This window comes from Olea europaea, chromosome 7, assembly GCF_002742605.1.
Source record: "Olea europaea var. sylvestris chromosome 7, O_europaea_v1, whole genome shotgun sequence".
Lineage (NCBI taxonomy): Eukaryota > Viridiplantae > Streptophyta > Magnoliopsida > Lamiales > Oleaceae > Olea > Olea europaea.
In genome coordinates this window covers 17,663,544-17,675,259 of record NC_036243.1, presented here as the reverse complement: position 1 = coordinate 17,675,259, position 11,716 = coordinate 17,663,544, and the positions used below count along the sequence as shown (strand labels likewise).

The window sequence follows — 11,716 nt, the reverse complement described above, 5'->3', positions numbered from 1 at the left end:
GACATAACTTTAATAAAGGCCTGATTTTACTCGATATTTTGTGCAATGCTATTCATTGCTATGGACAAGGAATGAAGAAAGCTACTCAAACAGATGAAAATGATAGAGTTTTAAAATAGGTGTTGTATGTCAGCACCCATCTGATCTTTTTTTTTTTCCAAACTAGCCAATCAGTATTTGACACGTGTTTTTAGTTTTAAACCCTTTCCCTAACCTTGTTTGTGTAGCAAAATTCATAATAGATTGTTTTCTACATGATAGCATGATTATTGTCACATTGTCGAATGAATGAAAATACATCTTAAATTTAATAGTATGTTTCATTGACACGTGATGACGAGTAGCATTACTTCCTCTTTACTCACATGCAGAGCAATGTTATGTGCTGATAGTGGTGATATCGTTTGTTTAAATGACGGTTTACTATTCAACTTATTGTTTCATTGAGTTGTTAAATGTATTGAAAATGAATCAAAGGCTTCACTATCACATTAACCGATTGTGATTACAATAATGATTCATAACATTATTCTTAGATTTAATCACTTTCAATCTAACGTAACGTAGTCATATATAGAAAAAATTAAGGTTAGACGAAATTGGACAAAAGCGTTAAGTAATTTGATGATTTTGATTTCTAGCTAGCTTTGAGTCTTGTTAAAGTCGAGTGTGATTTTTAACCTTCATATTCTAGGTTTCAGTTATGTAACGATAAAGATTTGTATATTTGATACTATTCGAAAGGCTCAAAAGTTCCAACTTTAGTTTTCCCTAATAAATCACGGTCAATATACTATGTTAATAACTCGTCAAGAAATAAAATAGAAAATGGAAAAGAAGAAATTATCAAATATACTGATAAATAAATTTTACATTTTTTGCGGGGATAATCAATACTCAATAATTAAGAGAAAAAACAGGTAAATTATGAGAGAAGAAGAAATTTAAATTATCGACAACTAATAACAATTCTTTCATTAATAGTACCACACACGTATATTTCCTTAAAGATTTACAAAACTTCGATCGTAAACATGATCAGTAATTAATATTTATAATTTCTACAACTTAGTGCACTACTTAACTGTCATTACAAGCCCATCACCAAAATAATAAAAAGGTCATGGCAGAGTTTAATTACTAAAATTAATTATCAAGCTGCTGATGGATTGGTCAAGAGATTATAGAAATGTGGCTTGCTCTTTGACCCATTATCATCAACATCGGCGGTGGGACCAGTGGTGGCGCCGCCCACTCTTTCACAGGATGGACACATGGATAGGGTGGCCGCCGGCAGCTGCATGTACAAAGGTGGTGGAAAGTTTAAAGATTTCAGTTGCTGTAATTCCTTCTGTAGCCTTCTGTTCTCTTCTGTTAATGTCTCGAAGCATTTCTTCAACTGTTCACAGTCAACCTCAGTTTGCTTAAGCTTTGTCCTGAATAAACAAAAAAATAATTATATTCAAACCACAAAATTTATGAAATACACGACATTTTAATTATAATGAATGACCTTAGCATTTGTTCATTATCACACTTCTGTCTCCAACTTTTTTTTTCAAATTCTTATCGTGCACATAGATGATAGTTTTAGTTCAAAAATTTCTATTGAAATAACATGAAAAGACTTAATTGCCTCTCGTAGTTTTAATTAACAGAAATAAATAACAAATGCAAAGGTCAGACAAAATCGTAATCAGGGACGAGATATGCTATTGAGTTGAGAGTTAACAATTAAAATGTTATACAAAAAAATAAAAAATAAAAATTGAGGATATAAATGTAAAAAGAACAAATATTGGAAGACCTTCATTACAATTAAAATGTAGTGCACAAAATAATAAATGTGGTGCGAGTATAATTAGTCAAACAAAAGTGGCAAGAAATTCAAACTAATTATAAAAATTTCACCTTCACAATTGTACTTTATTTATTTTAGTTATTAATAAATAACACCGAATAGTTGCTTTAAAAAAAATAAAGAAATTTATAATTGTCTTTTTATCAAAATAAAAATACCCACCTTGCTCTTCTATTCTGGAACCACACTTCCACTTGTCGAGGCCTAAGCTTCAACTCCTTTGCTAACTCTTGCTTATGTTTCTGACATAAAAAACTACCATCACTTTGATTCTTAAGAAATTAACAACATATAATCACAAGGGTAGTTTGGAAAAAAAAAATTGATAAATTTTTTAATCGATTTCGATTAAAAATTGATGAAATGTATCACCAAAATTAAAATTCATGTCAGTAGATTTAGCAATTTTACCATAACCGTCAACCTAATTGCAACTCTATTTTCATCATTATTCGAGATTGGGACCAACTACAATAAATATAGATGGAGTTATATATGGTAAATACGCATTATTAAGGAGAGAGAAAGAGAGAGAGAGTACAGGATTGAGAGTGCTGTGTTGCTTGAAGCTTTCTTCTAAAAGGGCTGACTGTGCTTTAGAGAGCCTAAGTTTCTTCCTTCCATTCGAACCATCATCGTCTTCATAAGTACAAACTCTTGACGCCATTCTTTCTCTCTCTTCCTCTTCACAGGCAACCTTTCTCTCTCTCTTCAGGTTGCCATTGCAAGGTGATGAAACGCCACCACTATCCTGTGGTTGCAAATTCACATGGTCAACAGATTGATCAGCAGAAAGGGTCAGAGTAAGCGATGGCTCAGATCCTTTTTCAAACTGATCATCAAGTTTTAGGTATGGCCTTCGATCTGGTTCTGATGGAAGACCTAATCCCAGAACAAGGCCTGGGTTATGTATATCATCAAAACCCATTTTATTTCAGAGTAAGGAAAAGCAGGGGTGTCTTTTTGATTTTGTGTTTGTGGTTGTTCAAAGGAAAGACTCTTCAAGGAGAATATTAAATGGGTGGGTAGGAGTGGATTTTCCAAGACTAATAATTTAAGGAATGAATAAGCAGAGAAAGGAAATTTGATATTAAAAATGATGAAATTTTTTGACTTAGAGACCATTTTATCTTTGAAAAGTTTGACATGTCCATTTAATTATTAAGCACCTTTTTAAGACCCATTTCTTAAATTATATTATTTTTTATTAAAGGTTGTTTGAGTCCAATTTTTTCAAAAAAATACATTTTGAGATAAGGTTACGATGGAGACTGCATGGTCAAAAAATAAGGAAAAATTTTAAATTTACGTGTAAGATTATTTTATTAAAAAATATGTAGTTGAAATAAGGTCAAATCACTGTTGAAAAATATATTTTTATTAATAAAAAAAATGACTCAAACAAGGGGCTAAATTCATTTTTAATCGTCATTCTTCCAATAAAATAAATTTACACATAAAATTCAAATTTTTTTCTTTTTTAATTACACATTTTCAAAAAAATCATTCAAAAATGAATCTAATATAAAAATGGGGCTCGAACACGGACTAAAGTGGATGGATTCCGTCTGTTAAAGATTAACCGCACATCTATAACTATAGGCGTTGATTAAGCGGTCAAGTTAAAAAAGAAAACGATATAGCTACCAGCCTTATATTAATAGTGTAATTTTCCTAATAATCATAGGAATGGAAAGTAGACGAGAAAATTAGGTATGGAAAATGATGAAAAGTCCGTTACTTTGTGTTCAAAAAGGTTGACCATTTGAACCCAACTACCGTTTTCAATTAAAAATGGCCAAAAAAAGGAGGAAACTACTTTTCTCGGAATTTAGATGACAAGACGAATATTCAATGCAAATAAATGAAAAAATGAATACGTGGATACACGTGGCAATCATAGAGGCTTGCACGTGCGACTGTCACATTTATTAGGCTGGTGAGAATGGGGTGTATATTTATTGAACATTTATCTCCAACAAAATCTTTTTCAACAATTTAAATTAGTTTTCTATTGTATATTAATTAAAAACATAAATGTAAGACGTTTATTAAATTTATTTAAAAATCTATATAAAATTAAATTTTGTGGTCAACAAATATCTACCTATCGGCATTCCATCAATATCCCAATTTACAATGGTATTAAAAAATATTTTGTGACCACCACAAATCTATAAATCATACTTCTAAACTTATAAGTGCAAGCATTAATTATCTTTTTGAACAATAAATGCAAAAAAAAAAAAAAAAAACCATAAAATTGATTAACATGAACTAATTTAATTGATATCGTATATTTCAAAATAAATAAAATCCGAAACAAATTTGTAAAAGCTTCATGGTCTGAACTGACTTATTAGTAATTCCAAAGGTTGGAATTTTTAATTTAGAATCGAAATAAAATATTTGGTCTGAAAAGTACTGAGTCAATCTTGCTCCAAGTAGTCGCGTTACGTGATCTAGCTCTCATCATTTGAAAATAAGAAATGAACTAACGCCCAGTAAGCAAACGTTATGCATAAGATGAGTGGTTATAGAAGCATATGAATTACTTTAAAATAAATATTTTTCCTCATTATGTATCTTATTTTCTTTCATTTCTTTAAAACTTTAATATTGATATTAACATTGTAAGCTCATTTTGGTGAATCCTCTAACCAATTAGAATACAATTGGCAATTATTATTTGAAATTCAATTCATTCTACCGATAGTACCACAAAGCGGTTAACATTATTATTAAATATTTAATGTTAAACATTGGTCAAGTGCATCAATCCCTCACGTCTCACTTCTCGTTCACACTTTTTATGACATAGACATGTGCCACAAAACAAAAACATTAGGGATATATATTCTTTTAAAATATTTACTCTCACATTGACATTTGAAAACTTTTTATTTCTTAAAATGTCATGCATGCTTATGAATGTAATGTTGTGTATGAATATGTAATTAGAAGCATTAAAGACATAAAAAGTAATAATCAAATATTTTGTTCACCTTAGCAATTTTGGTAACATGTTTATACACTTAACTACGTGACGGGAAATTTTATTTATCTTGAACCCTAGTAATTTACTTTTTGAATGGCAAGTGAAGATGCTCCTTACCGTCCATGAAATCAACATACCAAAAATTCTAATTCGTTACCATTTTCTTGGGAATTTTGACAAAATCCACTATTTTAATTGTTCTCTTAAATTAATTTTATTTATTAATTATTATTGAAAAATTATATTTATTAATAAATAAAAGTGTTAAGATATATAACAATTTTAGGCATAGAATACAATTAAAATATCATCAACACAAATAGGTACTAATTGTTCAAAGATCAATAAAATATTAACAACTATGCTGCACGTATAGGGCCATGTTGGCCCAATACATGTCAGGGGGACCAACTGTCCCCTTCCTATACGTGTAGCATTTTTCAATTATTAATTTATTTTACTACCTACTTCAATAAAATTATATATGCATACAAACACACATATATACGCACACGTAGGGACGGAGCCAGGAGGGACAACATTTTTTTTTTTCATTACTAGGCTGATACATAATTTTTTTTATACTAAAATCTAAATGGGGATGTGGACAGTGCTGGGAGAAAGACCCTTCCCTACGCAACTATGCACACATCTATTTATTTATATACTAACCCATTCCATAAAGATATGCTTGATTTCTTTTTTTGTATGTTCCAAATTATATATCACTTTTCTTATTGAAAGTATAGATATTTTTTAATTTTCTACTATGCCCCAATTTAATGTACTTTATTGTTAATAAATATAAACTAATATTGTATTTAAACCATTATTTAATGTAGGGTTTGTATTATGATGATAGAATTTTTTTTATATTTTTAAACTATATTAATTATATTTTCTTAATCTGTGTAAAAATAGAAATAAACATATCTTTATAGGACGAATGTATTATATACACGTAGACAACACACACACATATACACACAGGAATAACTTCCTTTGTTTATACTTATTTTCAAAATATTTAAATACAAATTATATGCACGATTCTCCTTTTTTTTTTTTTAATTAAATGACACTAAATTTCTGAATCATAGGTATACAAATATGCATTTGACAATAAAATAGTGTAATATAATGTTTAGTCTCTATAACAAACGTAAAATTTGGATAAACATATAATTTTGTCATCGAGTTTAAATAAAAATCAAAATAAGGAAAGTTAGGAAAAGAAATTTCTTTCTAATTAGGCTTCATGTATAATTTTAGATAAAAAATTTCTATTGCTTGACACAATTGACTTAACTATATATTTTTGAAATAACAAACATAAGGAATTATCCCAAACAAATTTTATGTAACTTCGAAAATAAATAGGTAAGTATGCTTGAGTTTGTCCAAACCAATAAATTTCTCTTTTTTCCAAAGCATTTTTCACTTTTAGAATGCAAGTCAATATAAGAAAAATAAAAAATAAAATTTGAGCGCTCTATATCACAAGATTTCTTAGTTTTCCAAAACAAAAATTGAAACAATTTTACAAATACTTTCTTAATTTAGTGTAATTTATTTCAGAGTATTTGCCTTTCGAGATTTTATGTTTTAGTTAGTTAGTGTGTGTGCATGTGTGATGGGTTTTTTTTTTTTTGGGTGGCATTAATCATGGTAATAATACATATATAATCTTGTGGCCATATGTGCTTAGGCAATCAGAAATTCTTCATTGTTGGGACAAAAATTGAGTTGCAAAATTTTTTTGAAAACAACACAAGGCAAAGCCCTATGTTTGGGAAAACTATTTGATGATTGATTTGGGAGGATATTCGTCCACAATAGTTCGAATCATAAGATTTAGTACAAAATTTTAAATTTTGAAAAATAAAAAATAAAAAAAAATTGGGGAATCGGTAGACATCACCTGACCTATATTGCAACACCACTACTTAAGTTTATATTTCTCTTTAGTGCCCCCCGGGGGGGGGGGGGGAGGGTGGACACCCCATCCTTCTATTACAACATTTACTTGTTTTTTTATGTCGAGAACACCAATGGTTGAATTGGGTGTAATCTTACGTTTAAGTTATGATATTTGGTATAATTAACATATGATTATAGTTGAAATTGAGATATCTTAGTTGATTCAAGGCCCATGAAAATTTCAGTTCTTGTCAATGTTATTTACAATTAATTTTCTTCATTTCATATAATATTTTATGGTTGTGGGAAAGATTTGATTGTAGAATAACTTGAATGTGTGAAAGATATGGAGCCATGAATATTACTATTGAAAACCATATTTCTCGTTATTTTAATATTTCAATTGTTAATATAAATTTTTTTACAACCACTTCTTTCGTTGTTGAAAAGAAAGGCAACTATATTTTAGTTTCTTCAATGATATTTTATCGAAAAAGATAATTTACACAATGACAAATCAAGCAATTGTTAAAATAAAATTAATGGATTGTCATTATTTATTTTTAACGACCAGTTCTTTCATTATTAAAATGAAAGACAGCTAAAATTTGATTGCTTTCATTTTATTTTAACAACAATTGTTGAAACAATAGAACAAGTTGTTATTGAAAAAAGAATAGATTGTCAATACAAACCTTTTACGGTAAGTTATTTAGTTGTTGAAATAATACTTTTAATGACAAAACATATTTTTAGTCATTGAATACATTCATCAACACCTATTTGCCAATCAAGAAACGACCAAGTGATTTTGATTGTTGAATTTGATCAACAATAAAAAATGCATATTCTATGTCCATTTATCTGGTTGCTGTAAGTGCTATTTAATGTAGTGTGTTTCATTATTGCAGATCTTTGTAGAATAAATGAAGTCCATCAAAGGTTCAATCAATATGATCTAATTAATTATTGTTCCCCGCGGCACTTCTTCACTGGTAAAGGAAGGGTTCTCTCAAGGCTGGCAGTTCAGAGGTCGTGGGTTTGATTCGTGGGGCTCTTGGAAGGATATACTGGAAGGCAGGATTTATCCTGGAAGGCAAGGCGCAATGTGGGTTGGCTCACTAGGCACTTTGACAGTTCAGTTGGAGAGACGCTCGGATCCTAATCAGTAGGAGGCACATCCCGCAGTTTAATTGGTCTGTGTTAAGAGGGGTCGGATCACAAATCCAATAAATAATCGTTGAAAACGGACATCTTGATAAAAATATGATCTAATTATTATAAAAATAATTTATGAACCCAAAAAAAAAATTTAAATGCGGTTGTGGTGGTTTTATCCTAAACTATGGGAATCTCATGACTGAATCAAAAATCCGGTTTGCGGAAAGGGGTTTTATCATAGTATTGACTACAATAGGAGGTTTTAAAAATGTACATATTGTGAGGCAGATTTTTTGGAGAATGCATGATTAAAAAGTATGAAAAAAATTGAGTTTACGTATAAAATTATTTCATTAGAGAATTTGTAATTGAAAATGAGTTCGAAGAAAAATAAATTTTTTTAAAATTGACCTCTAACAAGGGCTTAATACCCATTCTAAAAAATGGACAAAAAGTAGAAGGTTTGCATCCATGGTCGTTTTTTAAAGAATAATGATATTTAGTATCAGTGATATTGAATACAAGTCTAATACTTGAATCTATAATTTAATGATATAGTTGAAAATACCAATTGTGCTAAATAACATTTCTTATTTTTGAAACATTAGACAAGCATGACCATAAAAGGGTATAGAAATTATAACTCTCATTTTCCCCTTAAATGGTCTAATTTATCCCTACTGTTTCAATACATCCTACCCTCCTAATGTTTGAATCCCACATAGAACCTAATCCCTTTCCCAAATGGAAAATGCTCATCTGCTAGAAAAATGGCTGACAGAGGGCTTGACACCCTCTCACAACCGTCGGGGCCCGCATGAATAAACAATTGGAAGGAAGAAGTGGTCCTACCTCCAAATGTGTTTGTAGATCAGCCCTTCTATCATGTATTTTCGGGCAGAGGAGCATGGTCTTTCCCAAATAACCCACTCCTATCTCTATTATGAAATCGCTGTTGGAAAGCTACCCCCAACCAACCGTAATATGAGAAATCCAGTTCGCCGGAATACCTCCGAAAAAGATTCGTTGCCATCACTTCGAACTTAGCCACTGCTTCATCATGGCGGGAGAAAAGAATTGTAGCTTAATCAATTATATTTATCATTTAAAGAATGGACTGGTGAATATTAATGGAATTTATTCAGGAGTTGATGTTTGTTGTGTATATGAAATGTTCAGTATGCATTATTTGTTCAACAAATGTTGGGCACTTTTTAATAAGAAAATGTAGAGATGTGGGCTTGTCTCCGGCTTTTGGACCACATTTTGAAGAATTTTGACAAAGAAAATTTGGTAAGATTCATGGGAAGTTGCTTAGTTCATCTTCACTTGTTTTGATCACATGGTCGTGTATTAACATTTTAACTTGCGTGATGTATCGTGATACTTCATTTCTATAATGGGTTTGGTACCACATATTGTTAATACCCTTTGTTCGTAGTTCGTCATTGAATTCCTTTCATGTACGTTCACGTTGTATATGAATTTCACTAATTGTACGTTAATATAACATGTATGATTTATAATTTGGGGTAAAGAATCTGAATTAATTTAAGTAAAAAACGAGATTTCATTGAAGTTACATTTATCGAATTGTCCTTGCATTTGGCAAACCCGAAACAATACTTCAAAATTTACTGTTCCATATACGTAAATTCGAGGTTTCTAATAAGTTCAAATCTCGAGTTTTTGCTTCAAGATGACAAACTCCGAATTTTTGAGACTCAAATTTACCCATTTGTCTGGAAATTTCAAGATTTCATCAAAGAATCGATATTTGTAATGAGATTCACATCTCGACTTTTTTGCTTCATGCGGCCAAACGAGGAATTTTTGGGACAAAATTTATCAAACTTTATGTAAAAATCGAGATTTACGAGTTGAAAATCTCAGATTTTTGCTTAAGGGTGGCAAACCACAATTTCTGGGATCCAAAATTTCCCAACATTCTACGATTTTCAAGATTTCAGCAAAAAAATTCAAAATTTGAAATGAGGCCAAGGTCTAAAATCTCAAATTTGTTGTGATTAAGTTTTTTCCAAAACTTTTATCTCCTTTATTTACTAAAATGGGATGGGTACGGGGTGAGGGTCATCGTCCTGAAATGTGTATGGGACGGGTACAAGAAACATGGTCTCCGTACCGTTTAAATTTAAGTTTTTATCAAACAAAAATAATAGATTTATCATCATTTTTAAAGAGAACATAAGTCGTTTTTAACAAATTAGTAAAACAGTAACAATATTTATTAAGGACATAAAAAAATAAAATATTTACTAAGGACATAAAAAAGTAATAATATTTACTAAGGACACAAATTGGCCCGGACTACAGCCCCTGCTCGGCCTAGCCTAGATCTCCTAAGTTCTTTAATTTTTTTCTTAAGTGGAGCCCAAGTCCATTTAATCATCAATCTCTGTCCAAGCAAAACAACAATGGCCTAACTGCTTAAGCCCAAATCAAAGTTTATGACTCTCAAATAAATAAATAAATAAATAATAATAATAATAATAAATAAATAAAATAATAATAATGGCTCAAAGCTCCAAATCCATACATAATATCCATCCAATCTTCCTCTCCCTCTGCACATTACAGCCACGTAATCCAATTTCTTTCAAAGTTTCAATCTCCAACCCGCCTCTCTAGGGATGACAATCGGGCCGAGCTGCTCGTCGGTTCGCCCGCTTAGCTCGCGAAAACGGGGCTCATGGACGGCTCGGACTCATAAAAATATGGGCCCAAGCCGAGCGGATCGGTGCGTTGGCAGGCTCAACTCGCACTCGTGGGCCACGAGCCATGAGCCTGGCTCGTGTCTTGTCAATTAATGAGCCACGAGCCAAGCTTGTGACTCGTAGAAATTAAAAGTGACTAAAACGGTCACTTTTTTGAACCGTTAACAGTCACTGAATTTTATTTTTAAATTTTTTTTTCCACTTCTATAAATAGCCCCATTAATCCTTTTTTTTTTTTTAATCTCAATTCTCAACTTTATTTCTATCAAGTTTCAACACTCTTGTACAAACTAGTCTCGATTACTTAGTCAATTATCTTCAATTATACAATATTGATTCATTTTTTTTTACAGTTTATTCAATATCAATTCATCCAATTCTCATTTCTCACTACATTTATTGAGATTTCGTCCAATTTTTGTTTCTAACTACATTATATTTTTGCTAGTTATTATAATTGGATTTCATCACAAACAATCAAACAAATGGATCCACGCTTATTTGTTGAGGGCTTGTTCGATACGAGATGTGGCGAATCGCCTAGGACGCATCAAAATTAATTTCGGAATGAATTTGTCGGTCTAAATGATGTATCCATACTTGAAGTATTGACATTGATGGTCATGGAAGCAACAATCTAATTGATTTGGATGATATTGATGTTCCCGAAGCGGAACTAGGAAACGAAGAGCCCGAATTAAACATTCCAGATGCGAGAGGAAAGCGAAATGGAAAAAAGAGCAAAATGTTGGGATCGCTTTAAGTTGTTGTCAATGGGAAAAATCGTCGATTGCCTCGCAGAATCTAAAGCAGTATGTAAATACTACCAACAAAGATTGATATGGTAAAAAGGAATTGGTACCACCCATCTCAACCGCTACTACAAAGCATGTGCGGCCAGACATGAACTTCTTCCAGCCGATCAAACACAATTATAATTTGACAGTCCAGACGTCGGTTTGAGACTTCACCCCTATCCACGTGGGTGTATTCAGAGGAGAAAGCTCGAACCGGTATGGTGAGATTTGTTGTCGGCATTGA

The 11,716-nt window shown here is 31.3% G+C and overlaps 1 protein-coding gene across 1 annotated transcript; it reads right to left on the bottom strand.

Annotated features, from left to right (window-relative positions):
* Positions 1–949: 949 nt before the first annotated feature.
* On the bottom strand, positions 950–2,940 carry LOC111397228 (homeobox-leucine zipper protein HAT22-like). Its single transcript, XM_023024049.1, has 3 exons — positions 2,403–2,940; positions 2,024–2,103; positions 950–1,436 (listed from the first exon to the last, which is right to left on the bottom strand). The coding sequence occupies exons 1-3, from the start codon at positions 2,787–2,789 to the stop codon at positions 1,154–1,156; spliced, it is 750 nt and encodes a 249-aa protein (XP_022879817.1). The 5' UTR covers positions 2,790–2,940; the 3' UTR covers positions 950–1,153.
* Between the last annotated feature and the right edge of the window lie 8,776 nt (positions 2,941–11,716).